The sequence below is a fragment of the Falco biarmicus genome, chromosome 4, assembly GCF_023638135.1.
Source record: "Falco biarmicus isolate bFalBia1 chromosome 4, bFalBia1.pri, whole genome shotgun sequence".
NCBI lineage: Eukaryota > Metazoa > Chordata > Aves > Falconiformes > Falconidae > Falco > Falco biarmicus.
Genome location: NC_079291.1, coordinates 106,425,574 through 106,450,785, shown reverse-complemented (window position 1 = coordinate 106,450,785; position 25,212 = coordinate 106,425,574). Strand labels below are relative to the sequence as shown.

At 51.4% G+C, this 25,212-nt stretch overlaps 2 protein-coding genes and 1 long non-coding RNA gene across 3 annotated transcripts in view; 1 reads left to right on the top strand and 2 right to left on the bottom strand.

Moving 5' to 3' along the window:
- The first annotated feature begins 1,561 nt into the window (after nucleotides 1–1,561).
- TNNC1 (troponin C1, slow skeletal and cardiac type) lies at nucleotides 1,562–8,725 on the top strand. The gene is made up of 6 exons (XM_056336504.1): nucleotides 1,562–1,653; nucleotides 6,100–6,130; nucleotides 6,465–6,611; nucleotides 7,561–7,675; nucleotides 7,784–7,920; nucleotides 8,556–8,725. The coding sequence occupies exons 1-6, from the start codon at nucleotides 1,630–1,632 to the stop codon at nucleotides 8,585–8,587; spliced, it is 486 nt and encodes a 161-aa protein (XP_056192479.1). The 5' UTR covers nucleotides 1,562–1,629; the 3' UTR covers nucleotides 8,588–8,725.
- A 6,353-nt stretch (nucleotides 8,726–15,078) lies between these two features.
- On the bottom strand, nucleotides 15,079–17,914 carry RPL29 (ribosomal protein L29). The gene is made up of 4 exons (XM_056335763.1): nucleotides 17,773–17,914; nucleotides 17,404–17,448; nucleotides 16,564–16,628; nucleotides 15,079–15,274 (listed from the first exon to the last, which is right to left on the bottom strand). The coding sequence occupies exons 2-4, from the start codon at nucleotides 17,438–17,440 to the stop codon at nucleotides 15,161–15,163; spliced, it is 216 nt and encodes a 71-aa protein (XP_056191738.1). The 5' UTR covers nucleotides 17,441–17,448; nucleotides 17,773–17,914; the 3' UTR covers nucleotides 15,079–15,160.
- A 1,110-nt stretch (nucleotides 17,915–19,024) lies between these two features.
- Nucleotides 19,025–25,212, bottom strand: part of LOC130147904 (uncharacterized) — a 206,244-nt gene continuing 200,056 nt past the window's right edge. Inside the window, exon 13 of the long non-coding RNA XR_008821422.1 lies at nucleotides 19,025–23,617. This is a non-coding gene — a long non-coding RNA (uncharacterized LOC130147904). The remainder of the gene's footprint in view (nucleotides 23,618–25,212) is intronic.

The following is a 25,212-nucleotide window of genomic DNA, read 5'->3' as shown; positions in this document are numbered from 1 at the left end:
ATGGTTTGGTGGTGGGGGACAGCAGGTCCCTCGTCGCAACCTGTGCCCTCACCTAAGGACAGGCTTCAGTCTTTAACAAAACAATACTTCCCTTTGCAGCTTTTGCTGCCTTTTCTATGTTCAAGGCAACCAAAATATGTTCCAATTCTGAAGACTAACATGACTCAAAAATTAATTCCCTAAATGCAACTATTTTCCTTTTTATTACATCTGCCATCCCCATGCTGAGAAGAGGCAGAGCCCAGAAACCTGGGTACATCACGGCCAGCGGGCACCCACAGGACCGCAGCTCCTAACAGGCTCAGCAGCAAGTTAATCTTCCGGCACTGCAGGACCTGGGAGGATGTGGTGTGGGGACACAGCTCTGCACTCACCTGCATCCTCACAGTGCTGACATCACCTGGTCACTGGTTAACGCCACTTGGACTAGGCGTTACGGAGGGACAGCCAGTTTTGTCATGCAATGTGATTACTACTAAAGGGAGAAGGGCTTTTTAGAAGAGATGAAACCTAACAGCTGCACGCATAGTATTTTCAGTTGTGTTAACTAATGCCAATATGAGCTAGTTGGAGGCGAGACTTCATCACCCTGGACACTGGAGCCATCTGTAGTTCCTTTGGACACAAGAGGGAGTCCTGAATCACCAGAAAAAGATGTTTTGCTTTGGTTGCTGTCGATTAAAACGCTTTTCCCTGCAATGAGAAAATGCTGGTCATCACTTGGAGGCCTTTGGTGTGTTTTGCTCTCCACCGTGGTGGGATAAATCCGGGAGTGTAGATTTTCCCCATTTGCAGTGGGTACAGATCGGCTCGCTGGTTGGATGAAGCAAGTCCTGGCTTCCTAAAGGACTGGGAATTATTTCTGAGATCCAGCACGGTTAGCAGCCATGCCCCTCATTTTGCAGCCCCAGCTAAATGCAGAAAGCAGAGGCAAAGCTCCAGCTGCCTCCAAGCTTCTCCTTGCTGCAGCATCCAGGCTGCATCCCCTGGTCCTCAGCACCCACACTCCTCCGAGGGCATCAGCCCCTGCCGCGTGTCCCTCGTGGGTTTGGGGACAGCAGGCAGAGGGGACAGGGCGGCCCCAACACCCCCTGTTCCCACTGCTTCCAGGGGACACTTGTTGCTGGACAGGGATATTTTGGGAGGCATGCCTTTCCCGTATTACCCAAGTTAATTAGGCACAGTATAATCTTTGTAATGCAGCTTCCCCGGGGGGGTGGGGGTGGCGGGGGGGACACAACACATGGGAGGTGGAGGTGACATGGTGGCACATGTCCAGTCAGGACAGCCAAATACTGTGATATATCAGCAAGGGTCCTGCCAAAACCCAGCTGCAAGGGCTCGCTCGTTCCCACATCAAGGTCACGAGGAAACCTCCAGCTGCCCCGCGGTAGCTGGGGCTGGCCCCGGACATGCCAGCCTGGGGCTCGGCAGTGTCCCCATCCCAAGGCACGCAGGCCAGGCATTCCTGCGGGGATGGGGGTGGGACAGGGGAACGCGTGTGGGGCTGTTGGTGGGCTGGTCACATCCCCTGGGGCGGACGGCCCCCTATATCAGCCAGGCTCGGGGGGCAGCGCCAGCAGAGCGTGACCCTGACATCCCCCGGCCCCTCACCCACCCTCTCCAGCCATGGATGACATTTATAAGGCAGCGGTAAGTGCCTCCCTTTGGGGCGACGTTGGTTTTTTTTGGGGGTGGAGTGGGGGTGTTGAAAGGTTTTATAGTAGATTTCCCAAAGCTGTGATGGAGTTAATTCAATGGAGAAAAGCAAATAAATAATTACCGAGTGGCAACTTTTAGTCATCATCATCATCCTTTCACAGACCTTTCCCACTGACGGCTCCGAAGGTTTCACACTCTTCTTGTAAGCGTGAAACTCTCAACTGTGCTGCTAAATTATTTGCAATGACTCCCTTGGTTCTCCACTGTAAGGCAGGGAGATGGCCTTTAAGTGAAGTTATAAATCTCAACAGAAGTGTGAAAGTGCAAGAGGTGGCTGCTGGTTTTAGCCCAGACAAAGCCGAGCAGTGTTTCCCATGAAATGAACATTATTTCTATGAGTTAAACCTCAGCCTCTTCTTTCTGGTGCTTCATAATTCTGCCATTGCCACCGTTTCCCCCCTTAACTGAATATTTTCCTGGGAGATTTTTAAAAAAATCATTGGCTTTTGTGAGTTATTTTGAAACATCCTCCTCTGCTTTCCTGCTCCTGTTATCTGCTGTGCAGAAATCCAGAATGTCAGCTATGCTCTCAGGGAACGCAGAGCATCCTAACAGCTATTTTAACTTACACAGCTGCACACTGCACTCACTGTGTAAACCCGAACTATTTGGTCTGTAATAAGAACACTGCATTATTTTGTAATGCAGACTGACAGTGATATGCATGTGGAATAAGGATGAAAATAGATTTTGGATTGTGTGGATCGCTGCTGTCCTTTCCATAACTGGAATTAAAATAAGAGCTTTTTGATGATTAATTTTTGTTAAAATCAAACCTGATCAACTATATATTAACCAGGGGCACAAAATATACATCATACAAGTCTTATTTTAATTCCAAGGTTTTTAGTGGGAAGAAAGGTAGTGCTTGATATGTAATTGAAGAGGAAAAAAGAATGCTCACACCTCTTCTGTCCTTTGGTCAGCCTTGACGCTTGTGAAATGGAAATCCCCTAGCAGTCCCAGTAGCGTGAAGGCTCAGGAAAGGCTGTACAATGAAATGCTGAGTCCCCCAACCAACACCTCCAAATGGGAGGAAAATGTGACCTGGAAAATCAAGGAAAATCAAGGCTTCTCTAATTAAGCTTTTTAATCAAAAATGTTCTCTGTGACTCAAGGCACAGGCCCTCCCCTTACTGTTTGGGCACCTCATGCCCTTAATCAGGGAGCAAGGCTGAAGTTCTCTGCAAGCCAGGGATGCCCACAGCCCAAAGGGTCCGTCCGTCAGCTGGGGCAGTGCGGCCGCAGCATGCGTGGAGAGCCCCCCACAAAAAGGGTTCCCCACCCACAAGCTCCAGCCTCCCTCCAAACCTCTGCCCCAGAAATGGGCAAAAATCCACAGGTGAAGGTCATCTCTAACTGCAGCCTGTGAGCTTTAGCAGAGCTAGAACATGGAGGAATTTAGCCGAGAAAAAGGAACTGCAGCGATAGAGAACAACCCAAAACTACCAAAAACTTGCCCCAAATGCAGAGTCCTTGCCCAGGGAACTGGGCCACACAACAGATCCGATGTCCCATAAGGATGTTGTTGCTGGTTGGAAGGTGGGGGCACGCTGGTAAATGTGGAGCTTGAGTCCTGGCCCTAAACCACCAGCTCCGTTACAGAGGCAAAGCAAGTCCAAGCCAGGCACCAGCTGGGACAAAGCTTTTTTGTGGATCTACACCCCAAGATTTTAACTGTAAGAAAACATTTACTTGGAAAAAAAAATATTCAAGAACTTCAGCTTCCCCTGTCTGACTTCAGATGGAAACATGGGATGAAGAGAGGAGCTGATAAAAGCAAAATACAGCAGATCTGGTATCACGGCAGCTGGCGCAGTGCTGTGAGCTTTGTGCTTGGCTTCTCACACCGCAGCCGGAGAAACCTGTCCCTGCAATGACATGGAGGGAAAAGAGGAATAAAGCCACAAACAGCACCCGAGTCCAGAGGGCACGATAAACACCTCAACAGACACCTCTGTAAGACAAGCCTCACCCTATAGTTGCAAATACATTTGATTTGCATACAGCATAGCTGCACATCTATCCATTCAGTAGTCAAGGAAGTTTCAAAAGTGAGTATTTTATTAATTTGCTGTATGCTGATGGCACATATTAATACTATATTTATGCCAAATTCCCTACATGCAGCCAGGGAACCCAATGGATTTTCATCTTGCCCATTCATGCCTAGATAAGGGTGTGCTATTTTGGGAACATTTTTAGGTTCTGTTAAGCACCGCTGAGAACAGTGCCAGGGACAAGTGTCCAGATAAAGGGCTGCAAGGATAAATACCAAAGCCTGGGAACAATCAGGGAGCTCATCTTTATCTCCAGCACCTCTCTCGCCCAAGCTTATAAATAGTGAATGCGCCAAGAGGGTCATGTTACCCCAGCGGCTAGACAGTGGCCGTGGCCCTCTGCCGAGGGAGCCTTGTGGCTCTCTGCCCAAATGACAGCCCCGAAGGGCTACCAGCGGCCAACCTGCCCTCAGCAGCACCAGGGCTGCAGGGGCTTGGGTGTCCTCCTGCCACGGCAGTCCTGCTGCCGGCCTTAGTGCTCCCTGCCTTGGAAGGCTTCACCTCCCGGTGTGCAGGGAGCGGGCCAAGGCTCTCTACCCACTTCCCACAGGCTTTGTCCCACTATGAAAGAGCACTTTCACAGAATCGTGGAATCACAGACTGGCCAGGGCTGGCAGGGACCTCTGGAGACCATCCAGCCCAAGGCCCTGCGAAAGCAGCTCCCCCAGGAGCCGGCCGCTCAGGGTCACGGCCAGGCAGGGTTTGAATGTCTCCAGAAGAGGAGACCCCGCAGCCTCCCTGGGCAGCCTGTGCCGGTCTGTGACATCCTCAAAGTAAAGAAGTTCTTCCATCGTGTTCAGAAGGAACTCCTTGTGTTGCAGCTTGTGCCCGTTGCCCCTTGTCCTTCTGCTGGGCAGACTGAAAAGAGCCTGGCCCCGTCCTCCTGACACTCGTCCTGGAGATATCTGTAGGCATTGATAAGGTCCCCTCTCAGCCTTCTCTCCTGCAGGCTGAACAGCCCCAGCCCTCTCAGCCTTTCCTCCTAAGGGAGATGCCCCGGTCCCCTCACCATCTCCATAGCCCTGTGCTGGCCCCTCTCCAGCAGTTCCCAGTCTCTCCTGAACTGAGGAGCCCAGAACTGGACACGGCACTCCAGGTACAACCTCACAGGGCAGAGCAGAGGGGAGCCTCCTGCTGCAAATGGGAAGGATTTCCAGCCAGCTTTTGCAAAACTGTTGCTTTTTGGGTCAAAAGCACCTACCTTCCCTCAAAGACAGGTGCCACCACCCTGGGCTGCAGGGTTCTGCCCCAACCAAAACACAGGGGGGAATGGGTGCTGGGGACTGCTTGCGGGGGACAACAGTAAGGAGATGTTAGTGGGGTCAGTCACCCTCTGCGGGGGCCAGGGGTGGTCCGGCAGGGGGTCATACGTGGCTGACTCCAGAGAGGCTGCTGACCAGCGTGGGAAGGAAGAGTCAATGTTTTCACGGATGCTACCACAGGGGCAGCTGGGCACGGTGGTGGGGTCAGCAATTTCACAGCAGCAGTACCTGCATGCAAGAACGAAGCCAAAGAGAGAAATGCACTTAGAGGCATGACAGAGCTGATGGATTCCTCTTTGCTCTCCTCATTGATTAATTAATTCATGCTAACTACTAAGAAGCTCCCACTGATCATCTGTGGGGAATGAATTAGGGTAGGATACGGGAACAATCTGCCAGCCCATTTCAGCTAATACCTGATGGCTCCACAGGCTTGTTCTTCAGGGAGGTGCCCCGAACAGGTTGAAGGGACCAGCAGCTCCCTTCGGAGGCAGAAACCTTGGTAATAAACACCGACTCGGGCAGCAGTAGACTGCTCTAAATGTTCTGTGCAGTGCAAGGCGTTTCCTGATTCTAGGGCTGAAAAACAACTACTAGGGGTGGTCTTGTCCGCCTCCCCCTCCCCAGCACATCCCACCTCTGACCTGGCCCAGCCCAGGTGGGAGCAGCCCTCAGCAGCACAGCCGTCCTGCCGCAAAGCCTGCCGGCAACAAAAACGCTCCACCAATGGAGGGCGGAGGCAGATGCTTTTCCCACTTGGTCTCCCCTCCTTGTGCAAAGGCTGCTTCTCCTGGGTATCAGACGCTGCCGCCCTAGAGAAATAATGCTCACTTCAAAGAAGTTGGGAATAATTTTTTTTAAGGGGAAGAATCTCTTAACACCACAAAAAGTTGTGGTGTCAAAACCACCCTGGTCATACACCCTGTAGTCCATGAAGGCGACTGTTGCGAGGCTTGGCTGACATTTGCAAAAACTGTTGAACAAGTAACGTGTCCCTTTAACAATTACTGACGCTGATGAAGAAAGATGACTTGGTCTCTGTGTTTTCCTTGCAGGTTGAACAGCTGACAGAAGAGCAAAAAAATGGTAGGTGCACCTTTAACCTGACACCACAGCCTAAAGACCAGATCCCCAGCCAGCAGCCCAGCCTGCCTCAGCCGTTACACCCCGGAAAATTCTTTGGCCAGCCTGGCCAAAGCAGGGCATGACCACAAGGATTTTGATCCACTAGTATTTCAAGCCAGGCAGTTTCTGTGCGTGTGCCCGGGTATCCCCACCGTGCCATGCCCGGGCAGTGCTGGGGGTGCATGGCCAGGGGAGCTGTGCCTGGGATGAGACCCCTGCCCTAGGGCCACCTGCCTGCAGGGGCAAGGTGCAGAGCAAGCCGCCCCCCCCCATCTCCTCTCCCCTCTCTCCTTAGAGTTCAAGGCTGCGTTTGACATCTTCGTGCTGGGGGCAGAGGACGGTTGCATCAGCACCAAGGAGCTGGGGAAGGTGATGCGGATGCTGGGGCAGAACCCCACCCCTGAGGAGCTACAGGAGATGATAGACGAGGTGGATGAGGATGGTGAGAGATCTGGGTTCCTTCCACTCTCCCAAGCACCATCCCCAGACCTGCAGGCATGGTGGGCATGGTGTGGATCTGCAGCACTCAGCATCTGTGCAGCACTGGTAGGATCCATGCTGGGGACAGTCACAGCCAGTGGGGAGCAGCCTGCAGCACTGTGATTTTGAAGGACACTAAAGACCCACCAAACTTCAGTGTGGTTCCTTTAGGAAATTTCCAGACAAAAAGAAACTAGAAAAGAATATTACTCCTGTATTGATCAGATTGCTTGAACTGGTGGTGGGGGGTACCCTGAAATTGCACAGATCCATGTAAAAACAAAGTGTAGGCTGAATGTAGCAACTGCCATTTCGAAAATGCCACAATTACAGGATTCTATCATCAGGCAAGTCTTTCACTACTCAAGCGCATACACACACACACACACAAATGCACAAATGTCAATACTGATTAAATCAGTGTGCCAGCAATCACACATAATAAAATCCACTGTGTGCAAGTTGGGCAGAAACACCACACTAACTGGAAAATAAAAAACCAGTTAAGTATTAGGCAAAAAGGGACAACAGCGGTGCCATTGAAAACAACAGTACTGTACTGCTGGTGCAAAACCACACTGCATGAATACCTGCCTTGTGGAACTTCTCTTATTAAGACCTAGATGAGATGGACAGGTATCTCCATAGCAGGAATTTCCATTGATCAGCACTTCCAGTAGGACTGTTTGTTCATTTTGCCTTGGCAGAATGACCGCAGAAGGTAAAAATTCAGTGATAAAATCAGTGCAGGGCCTCGGTCACTTACTCCGGTGTCCTGAAAGCTGCCTCTCGCTGCAGGGCTGCTCTCCTGAGCTTTGGTCCTTGGTTACTAAAGGGAAGTGTGGTCTCTGGCTTGGCATTGCCCATCCACCCACTGTAGTGCCAGCTGACGATGTTCACTCTGCCTGCAGGCAGTGGCACTGTAGACTTTGATGAGTTCCTTGTTATGATGGTCCGGTGTATGAAAGACGACAGCAAAGGAAAAACTGAAGAGGAACTCTCAGATCTCTTCAGGATGTTTGATAAGTAAGAGCCGCGACTGCAGCGTGGCAGGGTGGTGGGAGCCATGCAACCGCTCCCGCTCCCCCTGCCTGGCGTGTCGCTCCGCTCCTGAGATCTTCTGTCCTCGCACAGAAATGCTGACGGCTACATCGACCTCGAGGAGCTGAAGATCATGCTGCAGGCAACGGGAGAGACCATCACCGAGGATGACATAGAAGAACTGATGAAAGATGGGGATAAAAACAATGACGGCAGGATTGACTATGACGGTAGGACCCCTGGCATGCAGTTTGGTCGCGAGCCCTTGAGTGTTGCCTGGGCAGCTCCCATGGTCCTGGCTACCTTCTTGGACAGGCCTGAGCTCATGCAGGCAGTGCTGGGCAATACGCCTGGCTGCAGCTGGTGTTTGCACAGGGAGGGGGGGTTCTTATGCTCGTGAGATGGCAGCAAGCACCTGGGGCTGCCTTACCTGGCCCCATGCTGCGAAAGCCAGCCTGCACTGAGGCAACGCTGCTTTTCACCAGAGACCTGCCCATTCCCTCCCGTCCCCTAAACGCAAGCACCATCTCTGAAGGGCTGTATCTTCGAACGTGATGCTGCTGAAATGACCCCCTGACCATTTCTGAGCCGAGCTGGTGGCTGTGTCCCTCCCTGGGCTCTCACCTCTGGCATTTTGGTAGAGGCCGAGGGTGGTGCTGGGCTCCTTTGACGTTTCTGTCGGGAGTCACGAGGAGTCCTCGCCACAGTCAGAGGGGCCGTAGCCATCCCCCCTCCGCCTCTCATGCATCAGGGGGATGGAAACGGAGACAGGGCTGGAGAAAGCTGCCAAGAGCACACTTGGCAGTTGCAAGGGCACTTCAGTCCCACCTCACTCCCCTTGCTTCCAATGTCTTCCCCTTGGCAGAGTTCCTGGAGTTTATGAAAGGAGTTGAATAAATCTGAGGCCAGATTGACAGCCCCAATCTTCTAAACCCTGCCGGCTCTGCACCTCATCTCCTTGGCTAAGTCCCCTGGCTACCGGCATGAAGACTGAGCGCTGAGAAGGGTGGCCACTGGGAAAATAAAACACGTTAACACCGAGTGCCTCAGATGGTCGTTCCTTGGAGGTTCAGTGAGACCTTCACCCTGGTCGCGTACTCACAACTGACGGGGCTGCATCGAGTGCTCACAAGCGGCGCCTGGTGAGGTGACGCCACACCTGGAGCTTTAAGCCCCCCAGAAGGTATTTCACTGCCAGCCCAGCAGCAAAGCCCGGCCAGTGGTGCCAAGGGTGCTCAGCGGGGAGCTGCCATGCAGCATCTCCTCACCCCTGCTATGGTGGGCAGGCTAAGGAGCCAGCACTGGTGCCTGCTGGTTTAACTGGAGCATTGGCAGCATTTTAGCAATAAAATGTGAATTAACAACCACTTATACCATCACTGGAATCCACAGGTGAGGGACAGTCCCTCTCCTCCCTGCTCTTTGCCCCAGCTGTCCCAAAGGGACAGCCCTTCCTCCTCCCCGCCATCCAGATTGCCACCCTGAAGACCAGCTCACTTCCCTCTGGGAGCATGAATAAAAAGCCATTCCTAAGCCGGACTGGGTGCCTCCCTCCCATCGCACCCAGCCTGGTGGCAGGTGGCAGCCCCATGGCACCTCATGGTCCTCCAGCAGCCCTGGGCGGGAGCCTCGCTGCAATACCAGAAACGCCCGATTTTCCCTCAGAAGCCACGTTTGTTTGGGCCACACGGGCCCTTAGCAAGGTACAACGCCGCTTTGGATCTTGGCCCCCAGACAGAGCGTGACAGCAGGGCTGAGGAGGACAAGCCGTGCTGTCACCAAGGGCCCCAGGTGCCATCTTTTCTCGTCCCAAGGAAGTGTGGCATTCCTGTGGCATTAGCAGCTCTCCCTGCACACAGCTGCCTCCTCCCATTGAATTACAGCCCCAGCACAGCTTGTGCATCGCAGTCATGTTGCTAAAATCAAACATTTACCCAAGCAAAACAAACATTGGCAGGGCAAGGCTTGAGATGGTGTCGGTGCAAGCCCCAGTGATGCCCTCAACCCTGGGCAAGCACACCGCCACGGCAGCACGTGCTGCAGCACCCTTCTGCCTCTCCTCCCAAACCCAGCTTTTTTTACTCCCCTCTTTGCAGGAACAATACCTCGAGCAGCTGTATTTGATGTGATACACACCCTCATTTGCAGCAATAGCAAAATATTGTAATTCAAACCAAATGAGCTTGAGGTGAAAACAGGCGTGAGAGGGGTTGTTGGCTGGTTGGAAGGACACAGCTGTGTCTTTCCTCGGAACAACGAGCACTGAACGTTTTGCTCAACCAGGGCTTGTAACATCAGAGAAACTAAGGAAACAAACCCCTGTCAGCTAGAGCAGCTGATTTTCTTTAAAACCCAGAAATTTTGCAAACATCTGGCAGACCTGCTCAGAGGGGTCTCCCCGAGGGTCCCAAGCCCTCAATGCCATAGCTCCTGCTGAGCCAGGAGAACTACAGGTGCACCACAAGCGACACAGAAATGTGTTGGATCAAACAACCCTGTGACAGGAAGCGCTCCTGAGTGTTACCATCTTCCATTTCCAATGAATCCTTAGCCTGGAGATCAAAACCTATCATTTTCCACCTTCCCAGCGTAGCAGCAGAAGCCATGTCCCACTGAGACCTGCTTCTGAGGACACAGCTGAAACGTTTTACTATGCCAGGCCTGGAAATCTCCACAGAGTTGCAAATACCCAGACTTCAGCCACGAGCCAAGGTGATGCCGGCTCTCCCCACAGCCACCCCACACCCGCACTCTCACATCACATCTCGGCAGCCACCACCGACAGCATCAACACAGACATCTCCAAGATACTCTCCACTGCTTACTCATAGGCTGTGGCCCACTGAACAAGGTTAACTCCCTCCCTTCAGTCACGAGGCTTGGACTCTGCTGTGACCCCAGGGAAAAGGATGGCTGCAAGAAGCAGCCTTGCCTCTCTCCCCTTGGTGCAACAGCAAGCCACGACCTCGCTGCCTGCCCACTCTTTTCTGAGAGTAAAAGAGGGACAGCAGAGGCTGGAGAGAGAGGACAAAGATCTTGTAGCAGCTGAAGCTTGGCCCTAGAAGAGCAGACACACTGGTGCTGCTTGGGCTTTTTCAGTCCTCAGAGCAGAGGTGCCAGCAGATCAGCATGCTCTGCACCAAGTCAGAAAAACGGCTGCGAGACCAATTTGCCTTAACACACTGACTGTCCTCCCAGAGTAAGGCAGCAAATGCCACAGGGTCGAGCGCTGCGGGTGGATTTCACTGTTGGCTAAAACATGGGAACAACTGCACTGAGAATGCAACGTGGCATGACATGCTGGCGAGTGGGTTAGATGGCTGAAAAATCAGTAACCAACCAGCATCAGCCTGGCTGAAGCCTCCACTGTGCCTGGAGATGTGCTAATGGTGAATGAAAACCACCCGGGAGTCCATGTATCTCTTCAACTCCAAATAAATTTGCAGTTTTCCCTGCATATGTAGTGAACTTTTGGTGTCTGAAGCCTTTAAGAACATGACATGTCCACATGCACTAACTGGGAGTGAAAAAAAACCCAAAGTAATTGGAACAATTTTCTTTTAAATCAGGCAAAGAGCCATTTACCGCTCTTTAAAACAGTCCCTAGACCTGTGTGCTCTAACGCCCCAGCTGAGCCAGGAGCTGTGCTGGCAGGTGACAGCAGACCAGGCCACCAGACACAGCCACAGTTCTCAGGCCAACTGATCTGCTTGCTTTCACTGGCAGTAGATTTAATTTCTGCCGTGGTTTGCAGATTTCCCAGCACGTTTGAGGGCTCTCTTCAGCCCCCAGTAAAACCCTGCTGTGTGAACTAAGTGACTGCAGGAAGATCTGAGAAACTTTGTACACATCTCCCTAATAAAACTTTGCATCTCGCCTACAGTCATACCACGAGCCAAGGTACTTCAGGCAAACACTTCACTGCACCAAAGGCCCTGGTCTGTAGAAACACCTGTGACAGCCTTAAAACTTGGGCAAAGCCGAACTCAAGTTCTCTTCACTGCTTTTTTCTTAGGCACGCTACTGAAAGGCGGTAAAGGGGGACAGAGCAACACGTATCCAGCCCTACTTTTCATTTTCACTGTGAACATCGATGCCCCCGGTGAATACTCTGCCCCATCAGAGCAATTCGTACTGCTTTGATTTCTGCTCCCCAGTTCTGTGCTCTTGGCTTTTGCGTGACAGCTCACCTTTGCTAAATGAGCTGATTCAGTATTTGGTTACACACCCTTTGCTCTTTTTTTTTCTTTAAATCAGAGGGAAAAAAGGAGCCAAACAAGAACTTGATACTGGAGTCCTCAACTGCAAAGGGGAGAACTAATCTGCAGCAAGTATGACGTCCAGCAGCAGCAAGCACGACATGCAGAACCTGATATACAGCAGTAGGTGAGCAGAGAGATGCTCTCAAGCTCATTGGCCTCCTGCAGGATACCGAGGACTTATCATAAGAGTTTTGGAGTTCTTAAATGTCAAAGATGACAGAGGTCTGTATAACGGGAATAATTTCAAGCGGGCCACAGCTGCCAGTTCAGTCTCCTGGGCTCTGTATGTGTAATCCTCCCAAAAAGGATCTTCAGCTTGACCAACAGAACTTAAATGACTACACAAGGCAAGTGAAAGAGGATGAGGAGCCACCACAAGGCCACATCAGCAGACTCCCCTTTGCAGCCTTCCCTTCTTGGCTGGGGCAACCTCGACAAGGAAAGTCACGGACTGAGCTGTCATGGGCTTAGAAAATGCAATAGGTGATCAACTGATATCTGGGGCCAGTGTCCTGTGGGACCACCATGCACGCAGGGAGCGGACAACAAACCTGACACCAAGCTGCTGTGGACGCTTACAAAATTCCTGTCTCTTGCTACACAATGATGCCTGGATTAAGGTTACGTTCCTCTGTGCTGCATTTTGTCACGCAGCTGCTATTTTGGTCAGAAAGTCAGCGAGCCCATATTTGGGAAGCTGTCCTGCTGAAGGGCAGCATGAAGGGCAGCGAGATGAAAACGCCGCTTCTGAAGGCAGGCTTGGGGGAGCCGCCTGGAGCTACAGGAAGCCTGTATCTTCCTCCCTGCTTGTTAACATACCAACACCCCTTCTCTCGGCCTGACCCTTGCCCCTCTCCTTCCCTCTTCCCTTAAGCTGCATCCTGGGGGTGAGCTACTCACAACACAAGCACTGTGGGGAAGATACCAGCAGGTGTTTAAAAGAGGGAATCTCCTTTCTTAGGTAGGAAAGTCTTAGTGCTAGAGATTTAAAACGCAGAACTTAAAAAAACCCAAAACACAACCAGGTTGGAGATCTGCAGACATGCAGGTGAAGATGTAGCCTGACAAACACGATGTGCTCTGTCCAGAGGCTTTTTCTTTCACTCTTCTTGTCACAACACATATGTGCAGCAGACTGACCTTCATTTACACAGCTGGATTCCTGCCACCATCTCCTCCAACACCACTAGCGACCCAAGAGGACCTCTCCCCATGCTGGGTGTTGCTGTCAGCTCTGGCAAGGGCTGCAGGGCAGCTCCGGGCCAGTGGCTGAGGATGTGAAGTGCACACTAACCTGAACCACCACTACACACACCTGCCTTTGTAACAGCTCACTCAAGCGGGGCAGGCACTAGCCACACAGCTGAGACCTCCGGCACCCACAGGCACTCAGGTACCACTGAGGCCAGTGGGATTTAAGCTCTGTGTGTCTGCCTCTGGGTGACCTACCACTTGCCAAAAAAACCCCCACAACCCCACCAAACAACAAACTCCACAGAAAACCCCAACACCCCATACCCACAAAACCCACCCAGCTCTCCAGGGAGGATTAACACCAGGAACCTCTCACCAGTTGGCTTTCAGGCATAAATGAAGGCAGCTGGGAGACCACGTTTTTATCTTGTCTACCTGGTGGTATGAATGCTGTGGCTGTACGCTCTCCCCAGTGCGGCACACTGCTCTCACACAGCAATTACTTGAGTTCTTTTGGCTGACAAACATCAGCCTCCACAACAGTCCCAAAGATGCACACAGCAGAAACCAGACAGCTGAGGGCTGCGGATGTCCCTCAGATTTTAAAAGCCTTTGACTCCTGAGCTTTATGTTAGTAAATCTACATTGCTTGGTTTAGGGTTAGGTGGTATTTTTCAGTCAAAACCAATTAAAAAGCAGGAACTAGGAAAAGAATTTTGAATTCAAGCCACAAAGAAATCAAAGTATTTACCATGTTTCAAAATAAAATTGCATTTTGGTAACTGGCTAAACTAATTTAAAAAAATCAATTACTTTAATAAAAAAAAAAAATTCAACCGAAACATCCCAATCTAGCAGGTGTTTTGCTGCTCTACAGCAAAGTCAGAAGATACTTGCAAACTTCCAGCCCTTGTGTTGATTTGTGGATTTACACCACCATCAGGTGGACGAGCATGGGAGTTGCAATTTCAGGAAGAGTTCCGTGCATCTCAACAGGTGGCTCACTTCAGGAATAAAAAAAGGACCTCCTGAACCAGCTTTGCTGGCTGGGGGGATCTGGAGTGAAGCCCCCTCCTGATCTACAGAAGCACAGCAGTAACAAACCCCTGCCACAGCACCTCTTGGGCTTTTGAATGTTACTCCCCCAATCTCACCAGTCAGTGCATTTCATCAGACAGGTACTTTTTTTGTTACTGGAATGAAAGACATCCACTAAAATACAGGAACTATGAAAAATACACTTATTTTATATAGTCCTGAAACTTTACACATTCCCATGGTAGCTCCACGTCAGTACTTTCACATATTTCAGAACACAACACACCAATCTAACACTAATTGCTATGATTTCCATGACCACAGCTAGCACTGTTACCTTCCCATTTCTCACATCTCCCTAGCTAGAATCACCTTACCCAGACAGCAACACAGCAGACATGTAACAGCCCTTGGAAATGTCACCCTGCTGTAACAACACTAGGAACTACCATAAAAACCATGGTATTTGAGAACTCTGAACATGCACGCCAGTGTCAAAAATAATGTAACCTGTATTGAACGCTGTCACCCAAAAGCCTAGGCAACACTGGCTCCAATTTGAACACGAAGAAACAAGTTGTTTCTTGTTTAAATTTGAGAGCTTCACTCCATAACCATTTCACAATTTCAAGAGACTTTGAACTACTGAACGCTCATGACCTGCACCAACGATCGCAGCAGAACAGCACCAAGGAGCGAGCACTTGTTTCACTTTCTACATGTGGAGGCTGACGCTATCCACACAAAACTTCTCCAGAGCTCCGGCTGGCATGATCTGCCAGGGAACAAAAATACACAACTGGTCACTACACACAGGCTTGATGCACAACTGGCATCCAAAACAACGCAAACAAGGCTTCTGGAGGGGTCTCCTCAAATTTGGAGGGTGAAGACTTTGTTACATCCAATTTTATTTTTACAAAAATGCTGTAACATGCATGCCAACAGGAAAACTGGTTCTTTATCTTAAACCACGTCAGTCCTTTTTCTGTTGAGCAGCCTGCTTGGCGTTGTTGGCCTGCATCTTCTTCAGCCCCTTTTTGTTGTGTTTCTTTGCAAATCGCATGTTCCTCAGAAATTTGGGATCAACCTATAAAAATAAGGAAAAAAAAATAAGCTGTGTTGTAGAAGGGATATATGTAAAAACATCTGTATCTTCAGAATGTTCAATTATTCCTAAATGTTGGCTGTGATTAATTCTCATTTTTTTAAATTTATTACATCAGCAAAATTATTTTAGCCACCTGTAACTATCCTTTAACTAGCTATTTTCCTTGATTTTTATAACCAAACCCAACACCCCAGCAACTGACATACAGAAAGAACAGAACAAGTTGAGTACAACTGTAAACAAGACAAATTTCATTTTCATGTCACAATACCTTCTGGATCTGAAGTACCACAAACCAACCTTGGCAGGTGAGCAAATATACATGGAATTGTTGGGCAAAGACCAGTGCCACTTCCACAGGCCTTTCCTTTTTACATTGAAAGGAAAAAAGTACCAGCACAGAAGAGTAGCTTCCCAGTTTTGTCAGCTGACAGCTGGCTATGCATCCTGCCACAGCTAGGACCAATTCTCAGAACTGTCAGCTACTGTTGGCCAGAAAAACATTTGCTGTTGTACTGTAAGCAGCATTTTAACTGGCACATGAGTGTCAGGGTTTTGTCATTTTAACTCACGCACGCTCAGTGCAAGGAGACAAACTCTGAGACTACCAGACTATCTGCAGAAGGGGGCAGGACTGAACCATGCAATACAGAAGTTTTCACGTCACATCCAAAAAGCTGATAGTCACATCTACAAAGCAAACAGAATCACAACCCTCCCCAAATCAAAAATACCCTGTTTTCATTTCAAGTGTGGAAAAAGATCCTGTCTTATCACTTGCCTCACCTCAGAAAAAGAAAAATACTGTCATTTTCATACGTATTGTAGAAAAATGCCAATTCCTCTCATCTTCTGAGTGAAATTCTCTGTATTAGTACATAAGTAAAATAATATTGAAAGGTACAGAGAAGAAGACGACACAGCAGGACTCAGAAGGGAGAAGAACTATTGAACTGACAAGTGTTTATTTATTGGAAGCAGCAGTTACTGACACCCACCTGAGCAGGACAGAGACAAAATTGGCCAGTTTTACAGTAAAAAACAGTTTTACAGACATACAATGGTGGATTTAATGTGGGTCAGAAGTACCACAGCTGCATGTCAGGTAAGCAAAAGATAAAAACAGAAACCCACAGTGGTTCTGACCATCTGAAACACAAGCCCCTGTCTGCAAAAAATACATCAGTCAAAATAAAACAAGTACTGGACTGTTTCATGGTTAAGCCTCAATGGCCTAACAGCCCGAGAACGTCAATAGAAATACTCACCCCTTTGAGAGATTCGTATCTATGGGATCTGGGTTTCTTGATGCCATTTCTGTGCCACTTACGGGCTATATGGAGAACAAGAAAATTCAAATTACTATTTCTGCTAGTACTAAACAGCAGCATTAGCTTCTTTTCAAGTCCAGCTGACCCTATCAAAAGGGTGCAAAATAGAACATTTTCTGATCCTTCTGAGCCAAACTAAATGCAAATTACAGATGAACTTCTGTTCTCATTCCGCTGCACACTGTGCTCTTGGCTCATTCACACTGTTTGAGTTTCTAAATTCAAGGATTTCCAGCTTCTCATTATCTAATAATATACCAGTGGCAACACCCGCAGCTCAGTAAAAGTTATTCTAGTCATGAAGAAATTCAAGCACTTGTGTTTAGCGTTAAAGGCACGATCGTTCACTGTGCAAGACCAAGCACAATCTACTCGCAAACTCTGCTACTTAGAGCATCGATGACAACACCCTGAACAAGAACTATTCTATCACCGTGGTCACCTTTCGATGGCACAGTATCACAGGCTGAACGTCATTCAGTAACGTGCTTAGTTCAAACATACAAAATTTGGTTTTTTTTCTGGTTACAGATTATTTTCATACTGAGCCAAAATATCTCCCAACTCTTGCAAAACACTCTTTTCATTAAGCACCCCATTCAGTCTCTGCGTACCAGTACCTCCTTCCCCCAGTTCTCTCACTGCAAAAAAATAAAAGACGTCTGGGCTGCCGTAACCGAGCAGCTCAAAGCAGCTGGTTAAAACCTCCCCGCAGGGCGCAGCCCCCGGCCCCCCGCTCCCGGCGCTGCAGCCGGCCCGGCCCCGCGCCCGGCTTACACTGGTTGTGCGTGGTGTGGTTCTTGGACTTGGCCATGGTCGCACCTGCAGGAAGAAAGAAACACGCCTCAGCCACGGTGGGCCGGCCCGTCCGCCACGGCCGGCCGCGCTACCGGCCCCGAGCCTCCCGCCGGCCCCGAGCCTCCCGCCGGCCCCGAGCCTCCCGCCGGCCCCGAGCCTCCCGCCGGCCCCGAGCCTCCCGCCGGCCCCGAGCCTCCCGCCGGCCCCGAGCCTCCCGCCGGCCCCCGCCTCCCAGCTCGGCCTCGTCCCTTCCCAGCCCGGTGGGACCGGCTCGGGCTCGGCCCGGGGAACCGCCCGCCACCGTCCCCGGGGCGCCGATGGAACCGGATTCCGCAGAACCCCCCTCACCGCCGTCGCCGGGCCGGAAGAGAAGGGCGCACCGCGCGGGCTGCTGGGAAATGGGGCCCACGGACCGGAACCCCGCGCCGCTCCGTGGTGCAACAGCCGCCGCCAGCGCGAAGGTTCCGCCCGGCAGCCGCCCAGCTCCCCTTCCCGCCCCGCCCGTCCGTGCCGGCCCCGGCCCCTGTGCGAGGCGGGGACACACGCAGCAGCCAGGCCCCGCCGCCCCCGGGCCGCAGCGACGTGGCGGACCCGGGTCCCTCAGCGATACGGGTCCCCCGGCGGCACGGCCCACCCCGGGGCCCTGCGGCGCAGGCGGGTGGTGCCGAGGCCCGCGGCCACCGGTGCGCGTGCTGGCCCTGCCTGGTCGCCGCTGGCGAGCGGCCTCGGCCCGCGCCCCCGGGACCGGGACCGGGTCGGCGTGTCCCCGCCGTGCGTGCGCTGGGGCGGTGGAGGCGCAGGGCGGGTGTTGGCTCCGCGCCGGGCCGCGGGGTGCAGGGAGGCCGCGGCGGCGCCGTTCGCGTTCCAGCCCTGGCCGTGAGCCCTCCGGGCTGTGCCGCGGCCCCAGCCCCGACGCCGGCCGAACCCGGGGCCCGGCGCGCCTGCGGCTGCGGCAGAGCCACGGCGGGGTGCGGGCGGCTTCGAGCGGTGTCCGAGCGGGCCGGGCCGGGCTGCCCCGCGGGGGTCGCGTCTCCTGCGAAAACACAGGCCAAGGCTCAGGTACCTCAGTATCTGCCAGACACTGAAGTGGTGACGAAGGCGAGCAAATGAAGCCGCGTCTGCCCACAGTGCAGCTACTTCGCAAAGGTGCCGACTAACCCAGGGCACTTGGGCCGTTTTCCTTCCGTGACAGCAAGAGCAGGCCTTGCTGGTGTGGGCAGCCCTGAGGTGAGCGGATCGGGCTGCCAACGCCTGAGGGATGGAATTAAGTCTCCTGGTAGCTCCTGGTACCTGAACGCAGGAAGGTTTGTGATGCAGCCATGGGGGAGCCCCGGTGCTGGCTGTGCAGCTGCGGACGCCAGCCGTGGTGCCACAGAGAGGCGTTTGTGGTTATGGATTAAGGCATCTCCCACAGCGAAGTACGAAAGGAAAAAGGCAAACCAAAGGGCAAGCTCACCCAAGCTCATTGGGATGTCTCTTTGTACAAACCGCAGCGTTTCCGTCCAGGATTGCTGTGCTTTCAAATGGGAACCTTTGAAAAATGAGCAAAAAAAGGCTCACGCTTTTCTGCATTGTGGTAGAACGGAAAAATACTGCCATCTTTGTATAGCATTGCCTTTATTTTAAGATGAGAGACACAAGTGATTTGCCTAAAATAACCCAGACAGGAAAAAATAGCCCAGAGACCAAAGCCCCTGGACCAGTACATGGGAGAGAGAACCAGACACGTTTTTTCAGTGACATTGCTTGCAGAGCAATAAGCTACTCTGCCTTAAGTTCAGATACCTGTGAACAAGCTCTTCATATTACAAAAATGCAACACGAAAAATAGCTTATCCTTGATAGACAAATAACACTGATGAATCTGAAATGAAAATAGGATAAAGAAAGTTAATGCAATTTAATTTCAGTATTTTTCTTATTTCCAGCAAGACCTAAGTTGCAAAATGTATTTGGCTTTTTTTTTTCTTTTTTTCTTTCTGGGCAGCTGTTTTTATCAGTGTAAAAATCAATGAAAATAGCAATACTCTTTTACTGGCATTTTGCAGCTGGAATACGAGGTTCTCCAAAAAATCCTTCTTGATATGCAAACTTCTGACTTTTTAAATACTGTTTTTTAAAAGTTCTTTCCACTGTAGTGATCTGTAGTCTTAAAATATTTGGCCATCACTGTGGCCAGCTAATCACAGCCAACAGCAAAAAGAAAGCCTGACTTCCCTGATAACCAAAAGAGCAGAGCTCAGCGGAAGATAAAACTGACCCCCAGAGGTATGTTTGCCTCCCTGCACTGCAGAAGGCAGAAAGAAATCGACTTTTAGGTTCCCTTATCTTGGCCATTAGATGATGAAAACTCTTGTTCTTTTTCACTCATTTCTGAGCCTTCATTCATATGAAGAAACAAGGATTTATATATACGGTTTCAGTTATCTTTTTCAAGTTCTTTCAGTATCTCACTGCAATTACTGCTGTCGAAGCTCCCTAGAAGTCTTTCACAGCTGCTGCTGGGTCCACATGAGAGAAGCATTCAGACTGGTGGGGATTAGAAAAGCTGTGCTTAATGCCCAGGTGGTATGCAAGACCTGTAAGCCAATTTATTATAATAAAGCTGTGGAAGTGCATTCAGTTCATGGGGCTGAGTGTAATATATTCAGAGTAGTTTATAAACCACTGAAAACCAATGCAGAATATCGGGTAAAAAGGATGTTCCGACACAGGATCAAGACCCATGTACACTACTGGATGATCAAGACCCCTTGAATTTCTCCTGTGCTCTGATGAGCTGCAGTATCTGTAATTATGGTATTACGGAGAACAATTGGCCAGTTCAAAACCTTGAATCATACTTTCAGTGATTACAGACTTAATTAGTGCATGTTAGCCCAAGTGTCCTCTATTAAAGGAGCTGTGTTCATTAAATAGGATGGTAATTACTCCAGCTGCAAAACAATTATGAAAAAATCATAGGTTAAAATAAAAATCTCACAGTACCTTTGACAACTTATCTCAGTCAATGTCCTTGCCTCACACACGTTTATGCCGATTGATCTCTGTTGGGTTTGTCACCGCTTTCATGGTGACGCCACATTTCAGCAGACTCGACTAATCTTGCCTCCTCCCTCCCTGTGAGTTGACATTTTGACTTGGGATAATGAATTACCGTAGCTGCCACCATTCAGTAATGTCAGTGACCTGGAGAAGCTCAGTCCCCAGGCCAAGTGCTCCATGGGTATAAATCCAGGAAAACATCACTAATTTCTAGGGAACCACTGCGATCCACCCCACAAAAGGACATGGGCAGGGTTTTGTTGACATCTGGTGCAATATTTTGGAGGTGTTCTGTATTATATATTCTGGTATGTACATTTAAGGAAGATGTTACATGTGAGAAGCTTCTCCCAACATGTATCAGGGCTCAGGCAGCTATCACAGCCCATGCTGAAAGGTGAGCAAAGCACGGGGTGCCTGGGGTGCCTCCCCTGGGCACTGCTTGCTCACAGACCAGCAGTGGCTGGGGACTGATGCTCCAATGCATTTCTTGAGGGGGCAGTGTCAGGAGGCTGCTTGGGAGGGCTTTTTTGGCAGCTGGGAGCACAAGTGGCCTGCTGCCACCTCCCTGGTACTGGGAAACAGCTGTGGGACCCCACACTCCTGCTCTGTATCTCCGCTCACCCAGCGTAGCACCAACCCTGCCAGGACACCCAGCCAAGTGTGCTGTCCTATACAGCTACAGCAACTGCCTTGATTCATGGTTATACCAAACCACCTCCTCGTTAAGCAAGGAAATAAGGCTGCCTTCACCTCTGCACGGTGCTTTCTGAAACAGAGGTGCTTGCAGGGCTGTTGGTTGTCCAGTGCAGTGCTGATGCCAGGGCTGAGTCAGGCTGAGTTTTACAAGAAGGGTTTGGAACTGAGGTTGAGGCTGGTCGTTTCCCAAGATATTGGGAAATTTCCTCCCTGTTTCCACAGGAAGAAGATGAGGAAAGGCCGTGTTCATGGAGGGTGCTGGACACAGCACAACAGCGTAGCTCTCCAGTGCCCCGGCATGCAGGCAGCCTCTACTACGCAGTGTCCTGCAGGCTGGATGAAATCCGTGACAGCAGTTTTGGGTGTTGATTAGAAGGAGTGCAGCTGACTTTGCTTGACATGGACTATGGGGTGTCCCTAAAAGCTGCTCCTTCGTGGAGAGGTATCAAGCAGTGGGGGAGAGCACAGTGATGCTTTTGGCTGTCCCAGCTGGCTCACAGGCAAGGTGCCCACCCCCACCCCCAGCCTGGGCTGCTCCCAGGGCAGCTCAGGCTCTTGCCACCCATCACCCTTCCTGCCCCACGGTCCGCAGACACCATCAAAGTGGAGCTGCAGTGTGCAGGGTTGCATCTTGTTGGGTATGGCCATCTTTGTCACCTTCCTTTCCCTCAGCGAGCGGAGGCAGGGCCGAGGCGGCTGACGGGCCCGAGAGGTCCCTGGTGGGAGGCGGTGGCTTTTGGGCAGTGTTAGGGCTGTTCCCAGCTTGTGGGTAAACAGGGCTTGGCTGTGCCGTAAGCCCGAGCTAATGATGCCAGAGGGGAGTGAGGGTGATGGACAGTGCCCAGGGACAAACGGCCACTGCGCCTCCACAGAAGCCACCTGGAGAAGCAGGGACACCAGCGTGTGGAGGCACTAGGGGGAGCCTGAGCATAACAGATCCCGTTCTGGACTCAAAGTGGGAGCACTGGTCCCAGCCAGAGAGAAGGGACATCTCCAACGAATAACAGCAAGACACACAGCAGTTTCCCCCTTGACCTGACATCCTACCTGGCTGTGGCTTTTTTGCCCTGACATCTGTTACAATTTCCTTACAGACATGAAGAAATACTGTTTCACTTACAGAAAGCGCTGGTCTGCCAGCAGGGAGACGGCTGGCTCTCTGTGTTTGCAGTAGGATGTAAGAAAAACCAGTGGCAACTGGTGGCGATCATCAGACCGGAGGGTTCAAGAGAGCAGGAACTCTTGCAAGGCAAAGGGGACCAGAATTCCCGATTTGCAGCTTTGGGTATCCCTACGGGATGGGGAGCAGCGTGGTGCAGCCCTGTGAGTGCTCCTGGGCTGATGTCAGGGACAGGGGAAGAGTAGCTGAGGCTTGTGTGCTCTGCTGGGTGCACTCCAGCTAGCCCTAGGTAGGAGAGCTGGGGCACTGGAAGAGGCTGGAAAGCTGCAGTCTTTTATTTTCCCCAGCAAAAGTTTCATTGCATTGGCTTTGGACAAGGAACAGGGTCACTGGCTCATGATCTAGTTGTCTGAATCTCCCCCTGCCACCATTGTCACCGAGGACCAGCGCAAGAGCAAGAGAGTCTCAGGGTTAGCTGCACATGGGCATCAGTGCTATGGTGGGGCAGGGACTGGGAACACTGGTTTGCACTAGTGTTTAGCCACAGTGGGGAGATGGATGCGTTTGTTCCAAGTACATCTGCAAAGCGTATCTTCTTTTGCAATGTTTGCACTGGGCCAAAAGTTGCTTTCAATGGGGCGATCAAGCTCAGCCCAGCAGACATCAGAGGTACAACCAGAAGAGGGGTGAGCCCAGACGGTGAACAAAAGCTCCGTCGCTCCTGGCTGCCCTCGGAGGCTTTCGCTCCCCCTTGGAGACCATCCCTCAGATCAGCCCAGACCTTCTGCCCATCCTTCATGAGCATGTTCCTATAAGCAGCTTTCCACCATGAAGTCAGGAGGAAAAATCAGGCAGCAGCCGGCAATGCAGCCCTGACCTTTCTCTCCAGGCCTGCCACCTCCTACCACTCTCCCCAGAGCTGGCACTACTAACAACTGGTTTCCTCTTGTTATTTTTCCACCTCCGCTCCTTCCTCCAGAGGGGAGGCCGTGCTGGTGGCCCACGTACCGGTGACTCACAGGCTGGGACCTGTGAGGAGCCAGCTAAGCTTGGCCAAACTTAGTAACATCTCATTTTCCATTGCCTACACCCTGGATGCTTCTTCTGGCTGGGTTTGTCACTGGAGGCCTTCTCCAGCTACCTGCAGGGTCAGGGGGGACTAGCTCGAGTGTGTTTCCTTTAAGTTTTGGCAATGCAGGAGCTGGGCTGAGATGGAGCAGCCCTTGATGCAGATAAATTCCTTCTTGGTGAGTGTTTATCCATCTTGCTGATAGCTGAAACCCACAAGATGCTCTGGACATCAAAGAGGGCATTTCAGGCTTGGGAAACCTGTAAATAAAGATAGAGGAGTGCATGGTAGTTGCATTTTTCTGGAGGCATTTGAACGATTTGAGGGGAGCTTAGGGGTTTAAAAGCTGATTCCCCTCTGTGTCGATCCACCTGGTCCATCTGGCTGGCTGTCTCCAAATCAGCGAAGGATGAATGCAATCACAAAGCCAAGCCTGGGGCACCGGCGAGGTGGGGAAGGATGGGCTGCAAAAGTGGGGGTGCTGCCATGGCTGCAAGCTGGGGATGGAATAAAGCTGGATGATGGCCAGGGCTACCCAGAGGCTGCGCTGGGCTGGCAGCGGATGAGTAGGCAGAGCACAGCGACACGGCTCCTGGGCAGCTGCGAGCCCACTGAGCAGGACCCTGCGGCTCTGTGCAGGGCTGTGTGTAGAGGATAATGCCAGGAAGGGAGCAGCTACATGTGCTCAGCCCACGCTTATTGCTTCAATAGGATTTTCCAGAATACTTTTTGCCCCAGTAATGGAAAAGGAAGCATGTCTGCCGCTTCCCAAGGCTGGGATGAAGTGTGCAGCCGATGGGACACCTGCTTAACCTGCACTCCCCGAGAGCCTGGCTGTTCGGAAGGAGCGAGCAGGTCCACAGGCACAGCATGCGTGGAGCAGCTGAGCGCCGTGGGGAGGAGGCACATGGAGGCGGCTGGGAGAAATGGAGAGGGCTGACCTAAATAGATGCTGAGCTAATTTATTCATTTCTCTGCTTTATTATTTAACGCGACTTTGAAACAGCTCAGGACTTCTGGTTCCTCTCAGCTCTGCTGCTGACTTTGGGATGGGGTTATTTTTGACCCGATTTTTGCATCCGTCGTGCTGAAAAGCACAGCACAGCCTTGCTCAGCACCCCCTCTCCCATCAGGCAAGCCGGGCACGTTACGGGAGAGCTCCAACGCAGCCGCTTTCTAACTAGGAGCACAGGAAATTTTAAGTTGCTTTGAGCTTTTGCTTTACCTCCTTGCCCAGGAAGGTGTTCAGATTTTGGCCCTGCTTTGTGCGCTGTTAATAGGGAGATTTCTCTCCAGTTTAGCTGGCTGGTGAGAGGATTGGTGAGCTTGTACTGCACGAGGCAGCCTTCAGCCTCCACCGTCATCTCCCCCGGGCAGGCTGCCAAACGCAGCCCCGGGCTCTGCAGCACGGGGGCTTTCAAGGATAAACCTGGAGCCTGTCTCGCTTCCAGCCAGCCTCCTCTCTCCTCAAATCCTAGCAATCCCCTGGAACACCGTCTGGGAGGAATTTATTACAAGAAGGACACGGAGCCCCAGCTGTTTGGAGAGCTCTTGGGGCTGTGCTTCACCCTGCAGGCTGCACGTGTCCTCTGCGAGCCCACGGCACGTTTCAGCGCTGCTGAGGTTTAAAAGCCACAGGCTGGGGGGAAAAAAAAAATGTGATGCCTGTGCAGGTTGTCTGCACACATGCACCATTTCTGCGCAGGTACAAGAGGGTACGGAGCGAGCTGCTCCTGCACCCAGTGTCTGCTTACCAGGGTTCAAACCCTACCGCACCCAGCCTGCACCAGGCAGGGCCCTTGGATTTTGTTTTTTCATCAGGGTTTGTCACTTGATGTATAAATTTAGGCCAGCG

Bases quoted from the DNA above. Each gene is read 5' to 3' on its own strand.
- TNNC1 (XM_056336504.1), top strand. From the start codon at position 1,630: ATGGATGACATTTATAAGGCAGCG. The intron at 6,612-7,560 runs GTGAGAGATCTG...CTCTGCCTGCAG, and splicing joins AGACGAGGTGGATGAGGATG to GCAGTGGCACTGTAGACTTT. The intron at 7,676-7,783 runs GTAAGAGCCGCG...GTCCTCGCACAG, and splicing joins CTCTTCAGGATGTTTGATAA to AAATGCTGACGGCTACATCG.
- RPL29 (XM_056335763.1), bottom strand. From the start codon at position 17,440: ATGGCCAAGTCCAAGAACCACACCACGCACAACCAGT. The intron at 16,629-17,403 runs GTAAGCCGGGCG...TTCTCCATATAG, and splicing joins CCACACCACGCACAACCAGT to CCCGTAAGTGGCACAGAAAT. The intron at 15,275-16,563 runs GTGAGTATTTCT...TTATTTTTATAG, and splicing joins GATACGAATCTCTCAAAGGG to GTTGATCCCAAATTTCTGAG.